At 47.2% G+C, this 27,697-nt stretch overlaps 1 protein-coding gene across 1 annotated transcript in view; it reads right to left on the bottom strand.

The window, feature by feature from the left end:
• Window positions 1-27,697, bottom strand: part of PRKCA (protein kinase C alpha) — a 501,655-nt gene that overhangs the window by 60,269 nt on the left and 413,689 nt on the right. The window contains exons 9-13 of the mRNA XM_025362600.1: window positions 10,942-11,079; window positions 7,831-8,004; window positions 4,940-5,031; window positions 2,028-2,090; window positions 990-1,128 (exon numbers count right to left, since the gene is read on the bottom strand). Coding sequence (XP_025218385.1) covers window positions 990-1,128; window positions 2,028-2,090; window positions 4,940-5,031; window positions 7,831-8,004; window positions 10,942-11,079 — 606 coding nt within the window. The remainder of the gene's footprint in view (window positions 1-989; window positions 1,129-2,027; window positions 2,091-4,939; window positions 5,032-7,830; window positions 8,005-10,941; window positions 11,080-27,697) is intronic.

Below are 27,697 nucleotides of genomic sequence, written 5' to 3'. Positions count from 1 at the left end.
AGAGCTGAAGCCGGCTCAGCTTTGGATGCATTGGTCTCCACCATGCTGGGGTTCAGATGGGAAGAAACTGTGGCATCCACAGGACCGTGTGTGGATGGAAAGTTGGCTCTACAGTGACAACCAATTCTATCATTGGCATGTGGGATGTTTCATAAAACAGGAAAAAAAAATCCTCAGTAAGTGTTGTAACAAAAGCAGAGCAGCCGGGCCACTGCTGTCAAGATACAAGTCCCAGAACCATTTTGCTTAGAACCACACTGATACGTTCTTCCTAGACCAGACAACATGCAGTTTAGAACAGTCATCACTCCGATGCTGCTAAAATGCCATCACTGCAACCACCTTCTCACCCCGCTTTTCACGCAGAGTATTTTCACAATAAATTCCCTCCACTCAACAGCGTTTTCTTTTGCGGGGGAAGGGCTAGGGGGACAGAGTCTCGCTATGCAATGCAGTGCAATGGCGTGATCTCAGCTCACTGCAACCTCCGCCTCCTGGGTTCAAGCAATTCTCCTGCTTCAGCCTCCTAAGTAGCTAGGATTACAGGCATGCACCACCATGCCCAGCTAATTTTTTGTATTTTTAGTAGAGACAGGGTTTCACCATGTTGGCCAGGCTGGTCTTGCACTACTGACCTCATGATCCACCCACCTCGGCCTCCCAAAGTGCTGGGATTATAGGCGTGAGCCAGCACGCCTGGCCAACAGTGTTTCTTAAATGATTTTGACCATGACCATGTAAGAAATGCAATTTCCCAAGCAACTGGTTCACATGGAGCAAATAATAGTTCCAGGAAGCAAGACACAACCTTACTACGTGCAATGGGCTCCCCTCTTTCCTCTATTTTAGTCTATTTTGTCCAGTTTATCCATTTAGTGGTCATGACCATGCAATGACTTCATGATTCGCCAGTGACCCCATATCCCATGAGAGGGCTGTGTTTACAGCTTGGGAGTCCCGGTCTAGAAGACGAGCACTGGAGTTCCTACCTCTGGGGCGATGTAATCTGGAGTCCCACAGAAGGTCCTGGTCGTGACTCCATCCATCATGTGTTCCTTGCACATCCCAAAGTCAGCAATTTTGATATGTCCTTCTGAATCCAACATGACGTTATCTAACTTCAGATCCCTGCAAGGAACCAGGTTAAATCAGAGTTCTTCCCATGACATAACATGGTTTGCTTTGGAACTGGTGAAATAGAAGGATATTTGAATACCTGTCAGCTCAATGGCAATATTAACTATAAGTCCCCGGAGAGCAGTATCAGGAGTTACTGTGTGTTGATATCTTCAGAGACTAATATTGTGCCTGGGCTATGGCAGGTGCTTAAATGCATACTGAATGGATGACTAAACGACTGGACTAGTGATTCCCAATCTTGCCTGTGTCTGTGACTCTAGAGAGTCCAATTGAACACATCTGGCGAAATCTCAATCATTTGATTTATTCATGTCCCACACAGGGGGTCTGACACACGACCAGGTTTGCAAAATCACGGGTTTAGAACCACCTCACTGGGTCATACACATGTCCCTTCCATTCTGCGTGTGCCATATATCCTTCTAATTATGCTTCAATTAATACTGGAAGAAATTCTTCCTTCTTTGGCACCAGACTTTCAGCGCAGCTACTAACAGGAAGAATTTAATTCAATAGATTTCTTTCCTTGCCTCTCCCCAGTTCCCTGTGTTCTCCTTCTGCTGAACATCTGTAACAGGAATTCAGTTTCCATTGCTCCCTGACCTCCATTCCAAGGACAAGGCAGTGGAAGGAGCTGTCAATGGAGAGAAAAATGTGTTTTCTTGTGGAAAAAGTAGAAAAAAGATATAAAATCTTTGAGGTCTAGAAATCAGGAGGTGGCTCTGATTTGCCTCCAGGGTGAGGAGGAAGGTGGGTCCCAGCAGGTCTCTGTTCCTCCTGGGGGGTTATCAACTCTGCGTCTTAAGTCGCCATTCCAGAGTGACATGCCCACAGAAGCCCTGCTAACCTCTCTGCTGAGCTGCTGGTAGGAGGGCTTCAATACACACCTATAAATGATTCCTCTTTTGTGAAGAAAGAACAATCCGATGGAAATCTCTGCCGCATAGAATCTGCAAAAGAAAACGGGCTTCAGGTTTCTTGCTTGCTTCTTTAGATGCCTGTATACTTTTCATTCTCAAGTTCAAGCATCAAAGAGAGAAAAGAATGTTGGACCCAGAGGCTTTCAGAGACCAGCATCGCCTTCACGTGTTCTTCCAATCCCCAGTCCTCCTTCCATCACTTCGTCCTCCAGTTCATCCGTGAATGAGACAGCTAATAAAACCAATGAGGCCGGCTTCTTATTTTCGTATGGGGAAGGTGGACAAGTAGCTTATTGCCTGCAGAGTAATTTCTAATACAATCATTTAAAGAATGGATACCAGTTGGACTATTCTATGTCAGGAGTATGGCACAGTAGAGAAAATTTCCATTTTCCTATTCACTGACAGAATACACTGGTGTTTGAAAGTATAATACAATTACTCCCTGGAAGGCAAAGTATAGTGGGTGATGAACCCTTTAGCTAGTGTTTTCATTCCTTCCAAGTGTTGGAATAAATGAGACACACATCGTGATTCATATCTGAGTTTACTCTTTTAAATAATTCATAATAAAAAGCAGTAACTACCATCACTTCAAAATTGTTAATAGGTTAATAGCTGAAACTCAGATTACAAGGGGGCGAATATTTAAAAATCTGCATAGCATTCAGGAGTCTCTGAAGTCCAAGAAGCCACAAGACTGTGCCTGTGCTAATATCACATGCAGAAGGCTCAAAGTAAGCACATGTGTCTACACCAGCAGAGAAAAAAAAATCTCTAATGACAAGACCAAACCCTTAACGAGGGGCCACCTCTGAAGGCTAGAAGAGTACAGGAAGGGGGAGGGTGAAGAGATGGGATTACTACAGGTGATCTTTACATTATTTTTCATGCTTTTCTAAACTTTTCTGCAACACAAATAATATAATGAAAGGATATTGGACCAGACACTTTTACATTACTTCATAACATAGGGTGACTTTGTGCTATCTGCTGTTTGTAGTCCTGTGTGACCAGGCTTTATTTTACAATCTGAGTATTTTAAGGCTTTATAACTACAACATAAGACAGAAGAAAAGGACAGGCATTTCTGAAAACTGAAAAGGAACAATAAGGGCAGAAAAATCTCCCTTCACACTTTTAAAGCTTGCAACCAAAGATTTCCCTATTCTGCCTTCAGTTAATCTTCCCTAGGGTGGATAATCCCTCGCAGGCCAAAAATTCTTCCAATGTATCTCTTAGATGGCACAGCAGCCAGAATCCTATTAACAGTTGCTGACTTCATTCATCAGGGTACATGCCCATGAGGCCTCCTCACTGGGGAACTAAACTCGCCCTTTGTTTAGGCTTACTCTGCTGGTGTTTCCTGAGACCTCCTGGCCCCTGAGAGGTGAGATGATGTTTCCAGCACCAAAGTCCCAGCTCCCCACACCCCTCAGATGAATCTCTCATCTTCACCTGGAGCCCACGTCTTCCTCCCGTGCTGCCAACTCCCGCATCCCGTCATGCAAGGTGCGTTCCAATAAAACGTTCTTAACTGAGCTCATGAATCTACCCCCAAACCACCTCCTCCTTGGTGGCTGCCCCCACCCAAGCCTAAAATGGGGTCTCACTGGAAGAGGTTTCTCTCTTCTCTCCTCCATAGTAAGTTCTGCTTTTCTTCCTCCAGGATGTTTTTCAAAGACACTTACTCCTCTTTGGCTCCAAGGTCAAGCCCTAACTACAGCTCCATTCCTTCTCATCTATAAAGGGTCCCACCAGCACCTGCACCAGCCTCTACCTTCCCATTCATGCTTCCTTCTTCCCCCAGACAGCTCTGCAAAAACTGAATCTGACGGTGCAAGCCCCACTGCAGTGCCTTCCCTCTTCCGTCCTCCGAAGCCAGGCTCCTTACGAGGCTCTTCACCCAGAGCCCCACCTACCAGGCTCCCCCCAACTCCCCCACCCTCAAATAATCTCAGAGCATCTCCCACACCTGAAGAGCTGCAAGGCTGCTTCCCTGGACTTGCTTCTGCCTCTGCTCACACCTCTTCCTGGAAGGCTCTTCCCCCACCTGAGCTAGGCATTTCCTGGGGATGCACTTCCCTCTCCCCCTGATTTTTAGGGGCTTGTGTGGTATCCTGTGCCAGTCTCTAAAGTTACAGCAACGCACTATTAATTGTTAGGTGACTTTTCCGACTCCAGGGCAGAGGGTGAACTCCCTCCGGAAAGGGAGCACCTCGTTCCTTTCATACCCCCAGTGCCTGGTGCAGAGCAGGTGTGTGATAACCATTTGTTCAATAGATAAGAATGACTCCGTCAATGAGGGTGGACCTGGGTGATGAGGGGACATGGCACCATCTCCAGTTTACTGGAAATATTGGAAATAGAATAAACTGCTCCTTAGGAATCATCTTAGATGGATCCTACCAGTGTATCTGCCCCCGCCTCCCATGTTTAGGTTTATTCAACCTAAAACTGGGCAGAATCCCACTTTCCCATTTCATCCAGCAGAAGTTCCCAGTTGAGGCTGGGCATGGTGGCTCACTCATGCCTGCAATCCCAGCACTCTGGGAGGCCGAGGTGGGTAGACAGCTTGAACTCAGGAGTTCGGGACCAGCCTGGGCAAGATGGTGAAACCCCATCTCTACCAAAAACACAGAAATTTAGCCAGGCGTGGTGGTGCGCACCTGTAGTCCCAGTACTCAGGAGGCTGAGGTGGGAGAATCACCTGAGCCTGGGAGGTGAAGGATACAGTGGGCCGAGGTCGCGCCACTGCACTCCAGCCTGGGTGACAGAGTGAGACCTCCATCTCAAGGGAAAAAGAAAAAAAAAAAAGAAAGTTTCCAGTTGGTAGAACTTGCTTGCTCAAATTAAGGAACTTTAAAAATAATACTCACACTGCTTGTGGTTCCTTAAATTTTCCTACTTGCTGAATGTGGTACATGAGGTCCCCACCGTTGACATATTCCATGACGAAGTACAGCCGATCCTGCAGACCAAGGTTCAACATGTGAGCAGGGCTCCTCCCCAGCCAAGCGGCTTCCTTTACTCTTCACAGGTTGTGTTTTGCTTTCTCATTAGTTAAATGGGGACTGCACGGGCAGATCTGCTCAGTTTAGAGCTCTTTAACGTTTTTCCCAAAGAAAGAGTAAGTAATAAACCCTACTGCATGAGGGCCTTGGGAAATATAAAGTCATTACATAACCCTGAAATAATGGCTCTCCATCAATGTGTCTGTGCCTTCCTATTACATATGCTCTCTATTATAGTAATGGCCTCAAACATTCTTCCCTATTTTCCTATCTATATAATAAATTTCTAAGTAAGGGATGGTGTGAGGAATCCACATAAGGCAATTATTTCATTTTAACTAGTGCTTCTCCATGGTCCAAATGTTTAAAGCCTGGTTTGTGGTGTCTGGGAGGCGTGCCATTCTAATGTAATATTGTGTTTAAATGAATATTCCTGAAATCACATCTCTTAGGCTTAGGATTACACATTCTCAATGATACTGGACATGGGACAGGGGGCTCTAAATGGAGAGGCTAATCAAATGTTCTTTTGCATCTGAAATATGCCCCAACACTGTTTTTCTATTTTCTCTGTCACTGGTAGGTTAAGTGTTGGCCCCATGATTGGCATGTATCATAGACCCAAATAAATCTGCATATTCATGAGGACATCATGCTGCGACAGACAGGGAGACGGAGGGGTTTAACAGTGAAATAATGACCTCTGCTCTCTGCTAGAAAACATCCCCATTTCACAGAGGCTATTAAACATTAAAGTGCTGCACAGGGAGAAAAAAATGATGAAGTTGTGCTAATAGCCAGGAAGCAGCCCTGGGAGCCCCAATCTCTAGTTTTCCTGTTATGAACTTTAATTTCATCTTCATGTCTTTGTTTTGTAGCTTTCCAGAGCTTAATCAGGGTAACCAGGGTTACAGGCTCTGGGCTGGGATTCAGAGCTGCGGTTGTCTCTTCCGAGCATGCTGCTCCCTCGTCTCTCCCTGGTGTGACTTGATTCAGAGTCAGTGGGAATGACTGGGAGCAGGAAGCTCATCCAGCCGCCAGCGCTAGGCTGACACGTAGTGGCCGGTGCCGGAGTCCACAGCCGCTGCTGCACACCCAGGGGCTCCGTGTGGCTGCAAAGCCATTTTGAGATTCTAAAGCCCAAAAGCACCAAGAGGCTTCTCCCAAGAGTTTTCAAAGAGGCGTAAGACAGAAAGTCGATCTCTGATCAATGGGCAGTTGAAAATAGTAATAATCGCATCAATTATAGCTACTGATTACGGAGTCATATTTAAAATGGACAGCCTCTGAGGAGTGGAAAGACCGGCTTTGGCAACATCTTACTATGGTGCCATCTAAACATCTCTGTTTCTTGCAGGCCACTTGCAAACCCTGCAACGGACAGATGAGTGCTCTGGAATGTTCTTTTTTGTCCTCTATTTAGTTTTACTTTATGACAGAGCTCAGCAAACTTTTTCCATAAAGGGCCAGACAGTACGTAGGTTAATACTTTAGGCTGTGAGGGTCTCTTGCCGTGACTCAACGCTGCCTTCATGGTTCAAAAGCAGCTGTAGATGACAGATACAGGAAGGAGTGTGGTGATGTCCCAAAACTGCTGTTTATGGATGCTGAAATGTGAATGTCATGATATATGACTCTTTGGATTTCCTTGTTATGACCTTTCCTAAACTCAGGGGCCATAGAGAACAGACCACAGTTTGCCAGTCCCTGTTGTGTGACACTGAACAAGAACATGCTCTCTTACAAAATCAAATCTCCTTATGCTCCAATGCCACGTTTGGCAGCTGAACCAGTGGTTTTAAAAAGCCAAGACTGTGGCCGGGTGAGGTGGCTCATGCCTGTAATTCCAACACTTTGGGAGGCTGAGGCAGGTGGATCACCTGAGGTCAGAGGTTCAAGACCAGCCTGGCCAACATGGTGAAACCCTGTCTCTACTAAAAATACAAAAATGAGCCAGGCGTGGTGGCACGAGCCTGTCATCCCAGCTACCGGAGAGGCTGAGGCAGGAGAATCGCTTGAGCCTGGGAGGTGGAGGATGCAGTGAGCAGAGATCGCACCACTGCACTCCAGCCTGGGCAACAGAGTGAGACTCCATTACAAAAAAAAAAAGCCAAGACCGTGAGTTTTTTTTTTTTTTTTTTTTTTTTGTATCCCCAAGTCTTAGCACAGTACCAGGCATGAAGAAAACCTTTCATGGAAATGTTTGCTGAATTAAGGCAAGGCGCAGTGACTCACACCTGTAATCCCAGCACTTTAGGAGGCCAACGTACGGGGATTGCTTGAGCTCAGGAGTTCAAGACCAGCCTGGGCAACATGGCAAAACCCTGTCTCTACTAAAAATACAAAAATTAGCTGAGTGTGGTGGTGTACATCTGCGGTCCCAATAACTTGGCAGGCTGAGGCAGGAGGATCGCCTAAGCCTGGGAAGTTGAGACTGCAGTGGGCCGTGACTGCGCCACTGCACTCTAGCCTGGGCAAGAGAGCAAGATCTTGTCTCAAAAAAACAAGAAAAGAGAGAAAGAAATGTTTGCTGAATTAAATGACATGAATGCCAAGCAGAGGACATCATAGAAAAGGCATGCCCCGTATCTACCAGAGAGAGAGGTGGGAGGTGGTCCCCAGTCACCTCTGCTTGACATCACATCACACCTTTCTCCAGCCTTCTCCAAAGGAACAAGGATGCTAAGAAGCTTTGGGCTGAGGCACAGCCCTGAGAGCTGGTGCTGCATCACAGAAATACACCCCAGGGTCCTTACCACTGTCTGGAAGCAGGAGTGCAGCTGCGTCAAGAACGGGGGTTTGTCAAGCAGGGCCAAGACTCGCTTTTCTACCATGGTGCACTCCACGTCGTCATCCTGAATCACCACATCCTTCTTCAGGATTTTGATTGCATACAGTTCTTCTGTGCCCTTCCTGTCGGCAAGCATCACCTGAGAACACGTCAAGAACAACCTGAACACTTGTAAGCACACATCTTGGGGGTGGAGGGAAGGAACCAGGCCGGGTGATGGCTCAGTGACAGTTTGTGCACCTCTGTCAATGAGGGATATAATAATATTAAACTTTATGTGCAAATTTGGAAATTCTACACATCACTACAAATTCAGTCCCTTCAGCATTTGCGTAACTTCAACGCTGCCAAGATTTGTAAATGGTATAGGACACGGCCGCATGATGGCACTGTTTTGGCTACGAAAATCAATACTCAACATTCTGTATCAGGATTCGTCTGGAATTATGCCCATTTTTCAGGAGTATCCTTAGAGTGAAAACTGACTGACATTTATAATCCCACAAGTCAAGAGCCTAGGCTGGAAATCAGTTCCTGGGTCTATCAAGAAATGTGGGGTCACAGAAACCAACTGGAGACGCAGGCAAATTGCTGAAGACCCCATGCCAGGATCTCTTATGATTGTATTTGTTTACTACAAGTTCACATTTAATTTTTAGTTGTGAAAACTATTCATCAACCAGCATTTCTGAGCATCCCCTCTGTTCCGAACACTGAGAAATAGTAACACACAGTGAACCCACTATAGCTTTTTGGATGCAGTTGTTTTTAAGGAAGTAGAAACCAGGTGAGGACTGTGCACTCTGATCCGAGAGACCAAACAGATGCCTCTTTATCAACTAAGATGGACCCTAATGTCAGAGGCGTTTGAACCAGAACGACTCCATCTTGAATAAGGGATGGGAAAAATAAGGCTGAGATCTGCTGGGCCGCATCCCCAGGAGGTCAGGCATTCTTAGTCTCAGGATGAGACAGGAGGTCAGCAGGGCTGGTATCACAAGACACAGGTCAGAAAGACCCTGCTGATAAAACAGGATGCAGTAAAGAAACGGGCCAAAATGCACCAAATCCAAGATGGCGATGAAAATAACCTCTGGCTACCCTCACTGCTCATTATATGCATTATTAGCATGCGAAAAGACACTCCCACCCACGCCCTGGCAGTTTACAAATGCCATGGCAATGCCCGGAAGTTACCTTATATAGTCTAAAAGATGGAGGAACCCTCAGTTCTGGGAATTCCCGTCCCCTTTCCCAGAAAACTCATGAATAATAAAACCCTTGTTTAGCATATGATCAAGAAATACCTGTAAGTATACTCAGTGAAGCAGCCCATGCTGCTGCTCTGCCTGTGGAGTAGCTGTTCTTTCGTTTCTTTACTTCTCTAACAGACTTTCGCTTTATTCTATGGACTCGCTCTGAATTCTTTCTTGCTTGAGGTCCAAGAACCTTCCTCTTGGGGTCTGGATCAGGACCCCTTTCTGGTAACACTAAAGTTAAGGAAACAGTTATCTATGGGTTGTGAGGGTTCAGGGCCCAGCTGGCATGGCAAATTTCTAAATCCCTACAGCTACAAGATAAACCACTCTTGCTAAACTCCTCAGTAGTAGGAGCTACCAGGCCCCTCCTAACTCTGATTGACAACCCAGATCACTATGACTCAGACTGGACAGAGGACTGGCCTTACAAACATTCTTTTCTATAATGCATCTGCAGGCCTTAAGCCAGTTTCAGCAGCTTGCAGAGCCTGCACACAAACTGTTTTTGTGTCCTGTGGTTCACCTTTTGATCTAAAAAGCCAAATTCCACCTTTTAAAATTTTTTTTTTTTTTTTAGACCAGGGTCTCGCTCTGTATCCCAGGTGGGAGTGCAGTGGCGTGATCTTGGCTCACTGCAAGCTCTGCCTCCCAGGTTCATGCCATTCTTCTGCCTCAGCCTCCCGAGTAGCTGGGACTACAGGCCCTGCCAACACGCCCAGCTAATTTGTTGTATTTTTAGTAGAGATGGGGTTTCACCGTGTTAGCCAGGATGCTCTCGATCTCCTGACCTCGTGATCTGCCCGTCTCAGCCTCCTAAAGTGCTGGGATTACAGGAGTGAGCCACTGTGCCCAGCCCTTAAATTTTTTTTTTTGAGATGGAGTCTCCCTCTGTTGCCCAGGCTGGAGTGCAGAGGCATAATCTTGGCTCACTGCAACTTCCACCTCCCAGGTTCCAGTGATTCTCCTGCCTCAGCTTCCCGAGTAGCTGGGATCACAGGTGCACACCACCATGTCCAGCTAATTTTTGTATTTTTAGTAGAGACAGGCTGTCACCATTTTGGCCAGGCTGGTCTCAAACTCCTGACCTCAAGTGGTCCGCCTGCCTTGGCCTCCCAAAGTGCTGGGATTACAGGCATGAGCCACCGTGCCTAGGCAAATTCCACCTCATTTTAATGCTAAGTCCCCACACCAAAGTGAACATGAGATGCATGTTACATATATGTTCATCCGTTGTACCTGTGCTAGGCTTCCCTCACAGATATGTATAGCTTTTCCCCCAAACCTGTTGAATATGGATGACTCTACTGTGTAACATGGACCCTGTGAGGCATAAAACCCAACCTGCCCTTTCTCTCGTCAAAGAGACGGCACCTTCATTTCACACCACAGACTTTCTTTTCCGGGTTTGCAAACTGATATCACCAATAAACCTCTCCTTTCTACCATTTTGCCATCCTGGTGGTCTTCTGGACGACTGTACAAATCATGGGGAAATCTTTTTTGAGACGGAGTCTCGCTCTGTCTCCCAGGCTGGTGCAATCTCAGCTCACTGCAAGCTCCCCCTCCCGGGTTCACGCCATTTTCCTGCCTCAGCCTCCCAAGTAGCTGGGATTACAGGCGCCCGCCACCACACCTGGCTAATTTTTTGTATTTTTAGTAGAGACGGGGTTTCACCGTATTAGCCAGGATGGTCTCGATCTCCTGACTTCGAATCACAGGGAAATCTAATGTGCTGTTCTGGAAACTGTGGGGAGAACAAAATTGATTTGACATTCTCTGCAGAAGCCCCTCCCATTTGCAGATGACTGTCCTCTTACCTTTCCAAAACTCCCCTTCCCCAGCACCATGAGGAAATTGAAGTCGGTGAGTTTCACTCGGTCCAGGTTGTTGGAAGGTTGTTTCCTGTCTTCAGAGGGACTGATGACTTTGTTGCCAGCAGGGCCAAGCTTGGCTTTCTAAATAACAAGCACAAATGGGAAACGTGTGGGTCGTTTTTCTGGGGAAAGAGTGACAGAAACCACCGCGTTGTAACTGAGTTTGATGTTTGCTTGGAGGTGGGATGGGGTGAGAAAAGGAACTAAGGGTGAGGATTGAATATCTGTTCAGATATCAGTGGCTACACTCACCCTACAGGGAAAGTCTGCAAAGTAGCAGAAAACTGCTCTCCCTATCAAGAGACAACTCTTTACATAGTCAGCCTAGAACTGATGCGTGGGGATCCGTGTAGGGCTGGTTGGTTGTAATTCTAGTATGTAAAAGTTGACTTCTTGGGAAAAACAGTGCTTCGGGTCCATTAACATAATAAAGGAAATAAACTGTGTACGCATGCTTTTCGTATTTGTAGATTTTCCAATTTAAAATTAATCTGCATAAAGGAAAACTTGTACCCACACCAAAAGGGAGGAAAATGTTCTCTGGAGAGGAACTGCTTAAAATGGCAAAGCCATTCGGATGATTCATTGCTATTTTCAAATGCACAGTAAGAACAGGGGTTGGGTTTTTTTTTTTTTTTTTCTTTAAATCAAGAGTTGAACTCACAAAAAGACATGGTGATGTGCATAAGAAGAGATCCCAGCACTTTGGGAGGCCAAAGCAGGTGGATCACCTGAGGTCTGGGGTTTGAGACCAGCCTGGCCAACATGGTGAAACCCCATCTCTACCAAAAATACAAAAATCAGCTGGGCATGGTGGTGCGTGCCTGTAATCCCAGCTACTTGGGAGGCTGAGGCAGGAGAACTGCTTGAACCAGGGGGGTGGAGGTTGCAGTGAGCTGAGATTGCACCATTGCATTCCAGTCTGGGAGACAGAGTGAGACTCTATCTCAAAAAAACAAATAAAAATAAAAATAAAAATAAGCACAAGGCACCCTTTGTGCCTGAAGAATATCTGGTCACTGCCTGGCGGGCGAGCTACCAAAGGAGTTTTTAGAAGCTCTAGCGGGAGCCTTGCCCTCACGACTCTCACCAGGGCCTCAGAGTCCATGTCAAAGGCAAAAGGTAAAAGGGCTCAGCAGAAAAAAGAAGGTAAGTAAACCCACGGGAAGTCTCACTGTCGCCGAAGGAGCCCTGGAGAAGCCTGGAGTGGGCCGAGTCTCCCAGCACAAGACTCTGAATTTTGAACATCTGCCTGATGGGGAGGAGCTGGTTGTAAGAAGCCTTGGCTGCTGGCAGGTTCAGGACCCTGGCCCCTGGCTAGACCTCCACAGCCATATCCCTGAGCCCTAGGGCAATGATTCTTGCCTTGGATACATTCTTTTTTTTTTGACACAGAGTTGTGCTCTTGTTGCCCAGGCTGGAGCGCAGTGCAGTGGCATGATCTCGGCTCACTGCAACCTCCGCCTCCCAGGTTCAAGTGATTCTCCTGCCTCAGCCTCTTGAGTAGCTGGGAGTCGCCAACACGCCCGGCTAATTTTTTTGTATTTTTAGTAGATACGGGGTTTTGCCATGTTGGGCAGCCTGGTCTCAAACTCCCAACCTCAGGTGATGTGCCCACCTCGGCTTCCCAAAGTGTTGGGATTACAGGTGTGAGCCATCACGTCCAGCCCATTCTTAATGGAAGGGTGCACCTCCCTCCCTAGTGCAGCAGACCTGAGCTCTGGAGCTCTTGCCAGAAACTCACTCAAGTCAACACCTTGGTGGTTACCAAGATGATGGTGAAGGAGGTAAGGAAGGCACTCAAGGGGCTTTACTATGGACCAGCAGCAGAGAAGGCTTCCGAGGAGTCATCCATCGTCCCTCCTGGAGCATCACCATGCCTTCATCCTACACGTACTGACTGAGCCCCCTTGTGCTCTCCTGGGGAGCCTCTGCATTTGCCGGAGGAGACCCTGCTGACACAGGAATTCAGCAGGACTGGTTTCACAAGATACAGGTCACAAAGAACCCCTAATAGAACGGTATGTGGTGAAGAAGCCAGTCAAAACCCGCCAAAACCAACAAGGCAATGAAAGCAACGTCAGGTCTCCTGGCTGCTCGGCATATGCTAATTATAACACATTGGCATGCTGTAGGAAATGCCCGCCGGCACCAAGACAGTTTACAAATGTCATGGCAACATGTGGAAGTTACCCTACATGGTGTGAAAGGGGAATCCTCAGTTCCAGGAATTCCCTGCCCCTTTCCCAGAAAACTCATGAATAATCCACCCCTCATTTAGCATTTGATCAAGAAATAACCACAAAAATAGCCAACCAGCAGCCTTCAGGGCTGGTCTTCCTATGCAGTAGCCACCCTGTTACTCCTTTGCTTTCACTTTACTCTGTAGGCTTGCTCTTGAATTCCTTCCTGCCCAAAGCCAAGAACCTATGTGGCCTCTTAGGCTGAACCCCAATTTTGGGGTTCACCCTGTGACAGCCAGCTGTGTCTAGATTCCCAACCCTAACAGTACTCGGCATAGGACATGCACTCAGCTCTCTAGTTGAACAAATACAGAACTGAAGCCCAAATGTGCTTATCAGATGCTGTGCTGTTGGGTGATGCTTTTCTCTGATAAGAATAACTTGCTCGTGGCCAGGTATGGTGGCTGGCTCACGCCTGTAATCCCAGCACTTTGGGAGGCCGAGGAGGGTGGATCACGAGGTCAGGAGTTCAAGACCAGCTTGGCCAACATGGTGAAATCCCATTTCTACTAAAAAAACACAAAAATTAGCTGGGCATGGTGGCACGTGCCTGTAATCCTAGCTACTCGGGAGGCTGAGGCAGGAGAATTGCTTGAATCGGGACCTGGGAGGCAGAGGTAGCACTGGGCGAGATTGTGCCACTGTACTCCAGCCTGGGCTACAGAGTGAGACTCAGTCTCAAAAAAAAAAAAAAAGAAAAAAAAAAAAAAGAATAACTCGCTTGTTCAGGGATCAAGTCTCAGGGCTTGCATACATGCTTTGATGAGTTAAGTGCCCCCATTTGACTAGACCAGAGACATTAAAACATAAGGGAGAGATGGCCCTGACATTTTTGCTTCCAGACACCTGTGACTTTGGGGCCACTGGAAACGTAGAAGGCCCATAAAGATAAAACATGAATTGCAATGCTACACACACTGGCCTGCCCACTTTGGCAGGGCCAACCCAGTCCTCTAAACACTGGCCCCAGCAATGATTCTAAGTTGAGAAACTTCCTCGGCTGTGTCCTAATTTAATTTTTTATTTTTAATTTTTTGAGATGGAGTTTCGCTCTTGTTGCCCAGGCTGGAGTGCAGTGGTGCGACCTCAGCTTACTGCAACCTCTGCCTCCTGGGTTCAAGTGATTCTCCTGCCTCAGCCTCCTGAGTAGCTGGGATTACAGGTGCGCACCACCAAGCCAAGCTAATTTTTTTGTATTTTTAGTAGAGATGGGGTTTTGCTGTGTTGGCCAGGCTGGTTTCAAACTCCTGATCCATCCGCCTTGGCCTCCCAAAGTGCTGGTATTACAGGTGTGAGCCACCGCACCTCACTGGCTGTGTCTAAATTTAAAAGAATAGATAGGAAGTGCAAATTTGAGATGAGAATACCGACCGTGCCACCCTGCTCTGCTCTTCTGACTTAGAATAAGAAAAAAGTTATCAGAAAGAGGCACAGATTAATTGTATTTTCTCAGGATTCACAGTAACATCTGAAAACACCCAAACACTGACTTGCTGATCTGAGGTGCTTGAAACAGGGGAAAACCACTTTCACCTGGGTGAAGCTGCTATTCATACTACCAACAAATGCCCCGCTTCCAACTGTAGCACGTGGTTCTACCCAGCTATGCTGGACTCCTTTGACATTCCCAGTCATTCCTCCTTCCTCCTTTGACACTTCACCACCACAGTCAGGGGAAGTGGGCTGATGCAGTGATGAGCCTCCAGATACGCAGGGGGGCTTTTTACACACACTGCCATCTACCGCCTCGATGCAGACATAACCTAACGACGGCCTTGTGAGTTTCATGTTATGATCTCAGTCTGGTTATAAGCATGAGACATTCCCCACAGTCAGGCTAAAGGCTGACAAAAACACTTTTACATTCAATTACTTCTGAACTTATTTACAATATGACCTTGGCTTCGGGTCTCAAATCAATCACCAGGTTTGAGAGGAGCATCCACAAAGGAGACACCTGCTCCCACAAGGTGGAGCTGGGCAGAGGATGCCACAGGCTTCCTGCTCTGCCTGGGCAGATTCTTTTCAGCCGGAAGCGAGCTGAGTTTCTGGAGGTTGGTAGAGCAGGCAGCTGGTTGGGAAGGAGACAGACGGGGTGTGAGGTCCAGGGCAGGCTGACCACATCCATATCAGAGAGCTGGCTTCTCAGTGGCCTGGTCCGGAGGGTCAGAATGGATTTCTCCCCAGCCCAAGCCAGCCCTGAGATCAGAGCAGACCCAGCATCTTCACGCCCTTGCTCCCACCAAGAGCAGCACTTCTGTTTCCACTACAGCACACACTTCCTGAGCCATCTCCACGCTGCCACCTGCAGGCCTTGCTGCCACAGGACACAGAGCCATCCAATGCTGACTTTTTGAAAGCAGTTCTTTTATGGTAGGAAACTGCACGGTATGGCAACCTCAGCGGTCTGGGCCTGGCTTTGAGCAAGTCCCACTTGCAATCTGGGTCTAATCAATGCTGGGGTTGAGGGAGACAGCCAGTGGATATCCAAGCGGCTATGTCAGTGGGGGCGGGGGATGCCCGAGGGCAGGGGGACAAGGAACCATATAGGACTTCCAGGTGGGCAGGGGCGCCAGGGCTGAGGATCAGATGCAGCGCGAGGCTTGACCTCCAGACCTCCGGTCAGTACCTCCTCTGTCTTCCTGAAGACCCAGCCCTCCCTGGCCTGCCGTTTCTCCTCCACCCCTAGCCTGGCTGACCTCTCCCACTCCTTCAGGTCCCAGCTCAACTGCTATTTCTTCAAGGAAACTGAGACAGGAATAATACAGGGTGGTAGCAGGAGAATAGAAAATTCCAGGCAGCAGTTTCACGGGACTAGCAAAAAAAAAAAAAAAAAAAAAAAAGTTGAAATAATTGCATAAGCTAGGGGCCCACGAGACCCTAAAAATCAGGATGTGGGCCAAGCTGGCTAAGACCAACTGGACCCCACATGGTGCTGGATTTGACCCAGTTTCACCTGGGACCTCCATGTCCGCTCATTAACATCCTCAATCCTCTACCTACCAGTGCCATGACCGTTCCAGGAACACCAATATTTAGTGTAAAAACGGGTGGCACCACGTTTCTGAGAAATCTCCACCTTTCCCCAGGAATCTTCAGGAATCTTCCACCCCTTAAAGAAACCCATAAAGGTAGCAGGCCCCAAACCCCCTTGCAAGTAACTCTCTCTGGAGTGCGCCTGCCTTTCCCTTTCTCAAGTGTATACTGTTCACTTTGCAATGAATCTCCGTATTTTCACTATTTTCTGACTCATCCTTGAATTCCTTCCCGTGGCAATATCAACAGCCTGGACACCGGCTGAGGTTGAGGTCCCACCAGTGTTTGGGGACCTCCCCTAGCCCACCAGCATCAAAACCCCTCCCCAAAGATGTCCTGTTGCTCTCGCGGGCGGGCTACTGCTAAAATGACAGTGGAAGCCAGGCATGGTGGGCCACGCTTGTAATCCCAGCACTTTGGGAGGCCAAGGCACGTGGATCACTTGAGGTCAGGAGTTCAAGACCAGCTGGCCAACATGGTGAAACCCCGTCTCTACCAAAAAATACAAAAATTAGCTGGCGTGGTAGTGGGCGCCTGTAGTCCTAGCTACTTGGGAGGCTGAGGTGAGAGAATCACTTAAACCCACCCAGGAGGAGAAGGTTGCGATGAGCCGAGATTGCGCCACTGCCCTCCAGCCTGGGTGACAGAGTGAGACCCTGTCTCAAAAACAAAAATAAACAAAAAAAAAACAAAAAACAAACAAAAACAGTGGTCCTGTCCTAGATTCACTGGCTTCCCACACAACAGAGAGAAAAAGGCCGAGCGCGTTGATGGCTGAGGAGACTCACTCTGCTCTGTCTCTTGGCTTATTTCCCACCACTGCCTCCGCCTTGGTCCCAGCCATGCCAGCCTGCCACAAGCACCCAGCCGCCTCCTGCCTCGGGATGCCAGCTCCGCCCTTCCCTCTTCTGCTGTTCAGTCACCTCCACCGTGGTCTTCCTGAAACCCCAACACTCCTTCCTTCTCCCCGATAGCTTTCTTTCCAGAACCCACTGCCACCTGACTGCAAGTCTGGGAGGGCAGGGGCCTTGCTATTCTGTTCACCTTCAAAGTTCAGCTCAAGCGCCTCCTTTTGGTTTCCCTGGAATTTCCAATCTGCAGCAGACAGGGCCCCACTCATATCCCGAGCTTTCCGTTCTGTACAGCTGCGAACACCTGAGGGTTCCATTCAGGCCACTCCTGCAGAGGGAGCCCAAGGCGCCCGAGTTATGGCCCTTTCAACCAACCAAGCCCTCCACCAGCCCGGAACAGGAAGCCTGTTTCAGAATGTTCCCCCAGCTCACAGAGGGACTGAGCTCCAGCTGCCCACAGTGGTCACCAGCTTCAGAACATACCCTTGGCTGGGTCCTCCCCTTCCCTGGCTCCCATCTTTACTCCCCACCCGTGTCTCCTGGGATCCCTTCTGGAATGAACTTCTCAAAACCCTGGGGCTGTGTCAGCTTCTGGGGAACCTAACACACATTTCCTCTTCTTGGACCTTTTTTTTTTTTTTTCTAGACAGGGTCTCGCTCTGTCGCCCATGCTGCAGTGCAGTGGCATGAGCACGGCTCACTGCAACCTTAACCTCCTGGGCTCAAGTGATCCTCCCATATCAGCCTCCTGAGTAGCTGGGACTACAAGCATACATCACCATACTCGGCTAATTTTTTTTTTTTTTTTGTAGACATGGGGTTTCACCATATTGCCCAGGTTGGTCTCAAATTCCTGAGCTCAAGTGATCCGCCCATCTCAGCCTCACAAAGTGCTGGGATTATAGGTGTGAGCCACCACACCCAGCCTCTTGGATTTATTGCTCTGTCTTCCTCACTAGCCTGTGAGATCCTAGAAGGTAAGGACCAAGTCTTGCTCAAGTTTGTATCTTGAGACCAAGCACTGTATCAGGCACATAAATTCAAATCTCAAGAGTTCTCTCTCTCATTCATTCACATTTGTGCTCATTAAGCACTAAGACTGACAGAACTGACAGAGGCCAACTTGTAGCCAGTACTAGTTGGCCAGATGACGAACTAACACAAAAAGGCAGCTGGTGGTATCAGGTGAGTTGATGCAGACAAGCAGCCCTGGACTCTGCATTTGCACCTTCATATATAATCTGACCTCTTTCTCTCAAGCAATCACTGTTTACGCTGGGACAGCCACAGAGAAATGCTGGGAGGGCTTTCCTGCCTTTAGGGTGGTTGGCCACACGATGACCCTCCCCAGAGGCCATAGGAGACGAGTTAGCCAGGCCAGCAAGCTGAAGCCATGCCCTTGGAAGGGTGTCTCTGAAGGGCTATTCCTCTGCTGAGAAGTCTGGCTTGCCCAAGATCCAGCTGGGATCTCTGGCTCAAGAGCAATAGTGAGCCCTGAGCTGACCATTTATTTCTCTGAGCTTTTTGATGGGTTGTTTGGCAACTGGTCTCCCAGCAGAATTAAGAGACCTGCCCTTCCTGGCTTCCATATTGTTGACATAACTCTAGTTGTCATGACTGTAATTCAGACTTCACCAGGAGTGCACATAAAATCAATATATGTCCAGGGATAAAGCTGAAGCCAACAGCCTAACTGCAGAGAGTTCAGAAAACCTGAGGAAGCAGAAGAATAAGCGTGCTGGCATCCTTTACTCCAGCAATGCAAACACGGTCCAACACGGCCAGATGCCCTGCTGAGGGCCTGGGCAAATGGAAAATTCTGAATGCAGAGGTTGAAATGCAGAAACGCATAATGTCTCCTGAAGATGAATGAATGCTCAGAGCAGAGCATGCACTGGGCTGCTGACCTCGAGCAGATATTAACTCCTTAGAAACACTCCTGCTGATGTGTCCCAAATCTTGAGTCCACCTCACTCATTTCCAAGTTAGGTAAAGAAAGTGGTGGGGGATGAGGCTCTGAGCAGCAGTCAACAGGCTGGAGACCCCCAGGGCTCTCAGTACTGCCATCTTCTTGTGAAACTGTCTTCCACCCTCGCACCAGGAGGAATCCCCTTTCAGCTCTGATGATGTTTGTCCAGTTCTTCAGAGAACAGAGAGAGGCAGCTGAGAGTGGAGGGTTTGCATCCTGCCTGTACCAGACATGGTTGGGATAAGCTCCTTCACCACGCTAAGCCTCTGGCCCTCCATTTGTAGGATGGGATGATCCTAATGGTGTTTTTCTCACTGGACTCCCGTGAGGAGTAAATGTGAGGATGCTAGGGATGGTGCCTGGTACCCAGTGACTGCTCAATGCCTGGTGCCTCTTATTATTTTTTCCTATTCACCTCTGTTTTCTCAAGAGGGCCCAGTGGCATCCCAGCACAAAGCTATGACTCAGGACACATCTCTTGTTACATTCACGGGTCTCTGTGTGAGACTTCAGCTTATTCACCCATTTATCCCACAAACATCTGTGTGTCTGACGTGCCCCAGACATGGTGCCAGGGGCTGGGGAAACTAAGGCCAATAAGAAGTAGCCTCTCCTCTGAAGAACATGTAGTCCAAAGGTACTGTGGTCTATGTCACCACTGCCCAAAGTGTGGTCCTGAGACCAGCAGCGTCAGCTAGAGGTTTGGGAGAAATGCAGACTCTTGGCCCCACCCCAGATCTAGTAAGTCCAAACACGCATTTTAAACAAAATCTTTGGGTGTCTCCTGTGCACATTTAAGATTGAGAAATGCTGACCTAAGACAGTGGGGACATTTCTCCAAGTTCCAACATCCCTCTCAAATTCACTGGTCTTTGAGACTCTTTCCATCATTGACAATCTTCAATTATTATATAAAACCAGTGGGTAACTCTGGAAAGAGCCCTGAACTTGGATTCCACAGAGCTCGGATCAAATCTTAATCTCACCCATTTTTGCTGTGTGACTTTGGACGAATGAGACTGCCTCTCTGAGCCCCGGGTTCCTTATCTGTAATACAGTATTAAGAAGACTGTGTCCCTGGGCTATCTCGCTGGACTGCACTTAAGGTGAAATAAGGTATCTTTTGCAAAAGGACTCTAGTGTAGCACCTCATGCTTTATTCCCTCCACCCTGGTCGTCATCTTTTTTTTTTTTTTTTTTTTGAGATGGAGTTTCACTCTGTCCACCAGGCTGTAGTGGCGCGATCTCGGCTCACTGCAACCTCCACCTCCCAGTTCAAGCAATTCTCCTGCCTCAGCCACCCAAATAGCTGGGATTACAGGTGCACGCCACCACGCCTGGCTAATTTTTGTAGTAGAGACGGGTTTTACCACGTTGGCTAGGCTGGTCTTGAACTCCTGACCTCAAGTGATCCACCTGCCTCAGCCTCCAAAAGTGCTGGGATTACAGGCATGAGCCACCGTGCCCAGCCTCACTCTGGTCTTCTTTGCTTTGACCCAGAAAGGAGACAAAGTGCAGGAGACTGCACTTTCCTTCAAGCTCTTGGCATGCACCTGCTCCGTGACTGCAGACTGAAGGCTTCTGGGATTCAAGGAGCAACTGAATGCTGCCCGGGCTAGGGTTCTGTGGGCTAACTCACAGACCAGAAACCCTGTGACCTGCAGAGATGTGTGAGGCTACAAATGGGCTTTGCAGGAGCTTATGACCTGTTGTGAGGTTGAGGCACATCCCCATGGGCTCCCACACCCTCCTAAGGGTGGCAGGAGAGGCAATGGGTATTGGCTCTAGATGTCCACCCTGATTTCCGGAAAGCCTACGGAAGCCCTCTAAGGGGCTGGGTTAAGACTGCAGCAGGAAAAGACCCTGACTTAATAAAATGGTACAAATTTTTAAAAGGGAATGAAAATGGGAATCATAATACATAATGTTGTAAATGGAATGAAGTGACACTAAATGCAGAAGCTGTAGCATGTTCTTTTTTTCAAAATGGGACTAAAGCACCTCACAGTTATTGGCTATGATTCAACAGCCCAGAATCCAGGATTTTTACGTTACTCAACAAATGGCATATTCGCATTTGGTGAAGTTTGGCATTGTGATGCCACCTGGGTGACCAGGCTAGGCTGTGAGACCAGGCACTGTTCCTTCCTCATTTGAAAATTTACTGATGACTGACATGTGTCTCACTTTATACCACAGATACATTCTTGAAAAGTCACAATAGTTTGCAGTCATTGAAGCTATTAACCATTCAAAGGGCTCCTGTGGTGGCATTCTGTAAAGCAAATCACACAAAGTGAATCTGAATATTGCAAACCCAAATTCGCCTGCATGGGGGTTATGGTACATGCGTAAAAACATCAGTGTCTGAAGCTGTCCATCTGTAATGTGAGAAGCTCTCCACATTCAGCTCCCTATTAGGGGGTTTTTCAAATTAAAATTGAGAGGTGGTTGCGACAAATGACTTACATTGTATATCTATGAGGGGCTGGATGGTTAAAAGTTTGCAGCTGCTGAGCTGTGACAGCCTGACCCACCTTAACAGCAATTCCAAAGGGTTTAATTTAATACCATAGATACTCTGCTGTGTTTAAATTTTATATAATGAATATACACTATGTGGAAAAACAGACAGACCATAAAAATAGAAATTTCTGACCTCTAATACAATAGCCCTCTGCCCAGAAATTCTTACAAGGCATGCTGATTTATCTCCAGTATGAATATAGGTCCAAAGATTCATCTATAGTTAAGAATCAGAATCTGAACCATAACTCCAGGGCTCCCAGTGGGTCCATTTTATAATCATAGAACTTCTGGGCAGCCCTCTGAAGTACTGTTTAATGTCTAATTGTCAGACGTGTTCAAACCAGAGCCACTCCCTCTTGAATAGTGGCTGGGTAAAATGAGGCTGAGACCTGCTGGGCTGCATTTGTGCTTCCGGGAGGTCAGGCATTCTTAATCACAGGATGAAACAGGAGGTCAGCAGGACTGTTCTCAGAAGGTACAGGCCACAAAGACCCTGCTGATAAAACAGGATGCAGTAATGAAGCCGGCCAAAACCTGCCAAAATCAAGATGGCGAGGAAAGTGACCTCTGGCCTCCTTGCTTCTCATTATGTTAATTATAATACATTAACATGCTAAAAGACACTCCCACTAGCACCATGACAGTCTATAAATGCCATGGTAACATCCAGCGGTTATCCTATATGGTCTAAAAAGGGAAGGAACCCTCAGTGCTGGGAATTGCCTGCCCCTTTCCCAGAAAACTCATGAATAATCCATACCTTTTTAACCATAAAAATAGCCAACCAGCAGCCCTTGGGGGTTGCTCTGCCTATGGAGTAGCCGTTCTTTTATTCCTTTACTTTCTTAGTAAACTTGTTTTCACTTGACTCTGTGGACTTGCCCCAAACTCTTTCTTCCATGAAATCCAAGAACGCCCTCTTGGGGTCTGGGTCGGGACTTCTTTCCAGTAACATAACTATATTCCACTGTAAATGTGTTCATTCTCACCTATTTTGTAAATACGTCTTCAAAAATACATGATCTCTTAGCATTCTTGAAAATAAGGCTTCGATTAATATACTTATCAAAGACAGTTGCAATGTGTGGAGAGATGAACTTGACAACAGAAGCTTCTTTCTACATCTAAGATTCCACGGACAGACAGGCCAGCGATGACCAACCTTAGGAACAAATGAATAATTGTGGATTTCTCCTACCATTTTTTGTGCAATGATGAAAGTCCTCTGTATTCACAGTTCATCTGAACAACATTGGCAAAACACCACCGATGGTGATTCATTGCTGTTCCATGTAACAGGGCATGGTTAACAGAAATAGCCATGCAATATATAACCAGGGATGTCCAGCACAGCATCACACCTCTAAGGTAATGCCTTTACCTGCACCCACTGAAATGTGAGTTAAGAGAGATCAAGTGTTTCAGAAGCAGAAAGTCACAAAGGAACTGAGCGTTTTCACGGTATCATTAGTGGAATATGGTCTGTGTATTTCTAACAAGCTCCAAGTCATGATATCTATTATCTTCTACTCGGTAACGGGGCAACAGGTTAAGATGATGCTACTTAACGGGCATGATAGCTTCCTGGGTAGCACAGTTAGAGTAAATAAAATGTCCTCTGTTCTCTGGTTTAATACTTCATCTGCCGGGACACGCCAAGCACGCTGCCACCTGAGGTCCTTTGCAGTTGGGCGCTTCCTCTGACCCAGATAGGCACAGGACTCCCTTCTATCTCTTCTGACATTGTCCCTGGACCAGCTTCTGCGGTGCATACTCCCTCCCTCTCTTCTCATTACCGATTCTATATTTCTCTACTTGTTTGTTACCTTTTTCAGCCACTGGGATGAGCACGGACAGCTTGTCTGTTTTGTTCCCTGGCACAGCTCCAGTGCCTACGATGGTGTCTGGGCATGGTGGTCCTCAAATATTTGCAGAAGCAATGAGTAGAGTATATGGGGGAGGCAGCTTTTCATATAACATTTTGAAGAGGCAGAAATGTTGCTTTAAAATAATTTCTACAGCAAGCCTACCTCTTGTTATAAAAGTATACCCGCTCATTTTAAAAATTTAACAGGCATGGATAAGTCAGAAAAAAAGAGAAGAAAATTTCAAACATCTATAATTTTTACATTTTTTAAATTTATTTTTGAGACGGAGTCTCGCTCTGTCGTCCAGGCTGGAGTGCAGTGGTGTGATCTCAGCTCACTGCAAGCACCGCCTCCTGGGTTCAAGCGATTCTCATGCCTCAGCCTCCTGAGTAGCTGGGATTACAGGCACATGTCACCATGCCTGGTTGATTTTTATATTTTTAGCAGAGACAGGGTTTTACCATGTTGACCAGGCTGGTCTTGAAGTCCTGACCTCAAGTGATCTGGCCTCCCAAAGTGCTGGGATTGCAGGTGTGAGCCACCACAGCTGGCCTAAAACATTTATAATTTTATACTCACTTTGGCAGCATATTATACTAAAATCCTATAATTTTATCACCCAGAGGTAATCATTAATAACATTTTGGTGGACATTCTCCTAATCCTTTCTTTCCATGATTTCCTATGTGATACGGACAGAATCACATTGTTTGTAACCTGCTTCTCCCCTTTTCTTATTGTGAACTTCTGGTTATAAGCACTCTGCTGCCACATGATTTGAGTGACTGCATCATATCGCAGTACATGGCTCTACTGTAGATGATGTAACCATTCCTTACTGTTAGACACCTAGGTTGTTCCCAGTTCTGTTTTCAATAACATGCAGATGAACAATTTTGTGGTCCCAATCTGTATGCATCCTTGAAGTCCCCAGGATAGATTCCTGAATGTGAAATTGGCGGGGGATCCCCAGCAATTTCAGAATAAATGAAAATTACTTGTTTGTGTCCTTTTTGGGGAGGTCACAAACAAGTTCCCTTGTGCCCAACTGCACAAGGACAGGCATTTTAATCTCACCATGAAAAGTCGAAGAGAAGAGGAAGAAGCCCAGAGTTAAGGCAGCCTAATTCCTGAAGGCAGGCTCTTGGTTTCTTTTGCGTTGTGTGTCTAAATTCATGGTTGGAATTTCTAACTGTACTTCTTTCTCAGATCTGGCTGTGTATATGTGTTTTATGTCCAGATGTCAAAACAAAAACACATCTTTCCTTCCACAATATAGAAAGTGGTCTTGGAAGGTGCTATGGTTTGAATGTGTGTCCCTCAAATTCACATGTTGAAATCCTTAGCCCTAAGTGATGGTATCAGGAGGCAGGGTCTTTGGAAGGTGACTAGGTTATAAGGGTGGATCCCTCATAAATGGGATTAGGGCCCTTATAAAAGAGGCCTCAGAGGCTGGGTGTGACCCAGGCTCATGCCTCCAATCCTAGCACTTTTGAAAGGCTGAGGCAGAAAGATAGCTTGAGGCCAGGAGTTTGAGAACAGCCTCGTCAACATAGTGAGACCCCATCTCTACAAAAAATAATTTAAAAAATTAGCCAGGCACAGTGGTGTGCACCTGTAGTCCTAGCTACTCAGGAGGCTGAAGTGGGAGGATTGCTTGAGCCCAGGAATTCGAGGCTGCAGTGAACAGTGATTGTGCCACTGCACTCCTATCAGAATGAGATCCTGTCTCTAAACAATAAAAACTTTAATAAAAAGAGGACTGAGAGGCTCCTCATCCCTTCTACCATATGTGGGCAAAGCCAGAAGATGCCATCTGTGAATCAGAAAGTGAGCCTTCACCAGACACCTCACCTGCCTTGATCTTAGACTTCCCAGCATTCAGAACTAAGAGACATAAACATATGCAGTTTGTAAGCCACACAGTTTATGGCATTTTGCTATAGCAGCCCGAGTGGACTAAGACAGAAGGGGAGCTTAACAGTGATCCTTAGTCAGTCCCCCAAGCCACCCCACTTCCTTCTGACGGCATTTTTCTGCTTGCACAATCTGATCTGTAAGTGCAACCTGGAAATAAGGGCCTGGGTGATTCCTCCCACACAACTGGGTCAACACCTGCCACTTGGAGTTTTCTCCCAGAGGCGGGAATCACAGGTGACCAGCAAATCACAGACGTGCGTCATTCCTTCTCCTGCTGGCAACTGCAGCGAGGGCCTCAGAACCAGACGGGTCTGAGGGTCTGGTTCTGGGGAGAAGGGTCCCTGGGGAGTCTGACCTGCCTAGGATGCAGATGAAGATGCTGAGGTCTAGGAGCTAACTTCACTACAGTCGCTTCGTGGCAGTGCTAGGGGAGGAAGAGAAGGATGCTGCTGTTCCCTACAGAGGCCCTGAAACTGGATGCTGGATCATGCCGTATATTTCCCTGTGCTAAGGGTTGCCTCATCTGGGCTGTAATCATTGACTAACAGCAGGAGGATGATAGAGCTTTTAGAATTCAAAAGAAACTTGGGGATAGTCTCATCAAGGCTGCCCATGTTACAGATGAGGAGAATGAGCCCAGGAGGCACCGTGATATGTCTAAATCAGTTTTCCATCCTGAGCTCTGAATCCAGAACTCTGGTCTTTGAATCTAGCGCTCTTCCTCCTACATCGAGGGTGAGCAAACTTTTTCTGTAAAGGTCCAGGTAGTAAATATTTGTGGCTTTGTGTGCCAAATGCTGTCTTTGTCGTAACTCTCAAATTCTGCCATTATAGCTTGAAAGCTACAAAAGTGAGTAAAGGAGGGAAGCTGTGTTCCAATAAAGCCTTAATGGTGAGAACAGGCAGCAGCTGGGGTCTGGGCTGTGGACTGCAGTTTGATGACCCTTGCTGTGTATTGTGCAGGTTCTCAAATCATTCATCCTCATTTGCAGTTAAGATTTCAATACAATGTCTGTATCTCCTTAATCTATCAGAACAGTGACAATTAAGAATCTCAAGAGCACTAGAATTAAATCACTATTCAGGCTCTTCCACAATGCTTGCTATGCCGGGCAGCACAGGAAAAGGAAATTTTGCAGCCAAACAATGGTGGTGAATGAAGTATGTATTCAGCAGAGCAAAATTTAAGGGCAACACATTCAATCGTTTTCTTAACGAGAAATATTTTCACAGACACACCCACTTTGGCTGTTGCCACGGTTAAAATAAATTCACAGGCAGCGAGAGGGCCTCCGTTGTCATGGCAACCGAGCCATACTCCAAGGAGAAACGTGGGACCCTGATGTGTTGGCACTTTGCCAGATGTGGAAACTGCAAAGTGCTTGGTTCTTTTCATACCACATAATATTCACCTCTAGTATCCCGGGGTGTGATTTTCTTTACAGCCAACCAATTTTTTTTCCCTGTTTCCCAGATTTGTCTGTTGATAATTGACACATCTGTTAGGATGGCTAATCTTGATGGTGCACCCCTTGTCTCACCTGCTGAACACCTCCTGGAAAGATGGTTTGCCCTTGTACCACGTTCTCCCCAACCGTTAAATCTCCAGGCTTACATGAGGATTCCCCACCAACGACCTTAAGTTTTTCCATGTGCAAAAATGTTTTTCTCCCACCAGGGAGCTAATGGCACACTTGCATCTGATGCCTGGCTTAGAGGAAGGCCCAGTGCACACTGATGCAGCCATGACATAGCATTGTTCAAGACCTTTGAGCGCTTAGTAATTTTTGGAAACCTATTCCTTTTCCTGCTACGAATGTTCCCCTTGGGAATTAACACCACGCTGGCTTTATGGGTTGGCTGTGGCAGGGTCAAGAATCACATGAACTCAGAAACATCGTCAAGGTAAATAGTTTCTCAGACTGTCAGCAACATGGCCTCGAACTGGGGATTTCTCTGGTGCTAGAAAAAGCTGGGAAAAGGCTGGGTGCGGTGGCTCACGCCTGTAATCCCAGCACTTTGGGAGGCCGAGGCGGGTGGATCACGAGGTCAGGAGATCGAGACCATCCTGGCTAACACGGTGAAACCCTGTCTCTACTTAAAATACAAAAAATTAGCCGGGTGTGGTGGCGGGCGCCTGTAGTCCCAGCTACTCAGCAGGTTGAGGCAGGAGAATGGCCTGAACCCGGGAGGTGGAGCTTGCAGTGAGCCGAGATTGAGCCACTGCACTCCAGCCTGGGTGACAGAGCAAGACTGTCTCAAAAAAAAAAAAAAAAAAAAAAA

The sequence above is a fragment of the Theropithecus gelada genome, chromosome 16 (genome assembly GCF_003255815.1).
Source record: "Theropithecus gelada isolate Dixy chromosome 16, Tgel_1.0, whole genome shotgun sequence".
NCBI classification, from domain to species: domain Eukaryota; kingdom Metazoa; phylum Chordata; class Mammalia; order Primates; family Cercopithecidae; genus Theropithecus; species Theropithecus gelada.
This window is presented reverse-complemented; position numbering and strand designations above follow the sequence as displayed.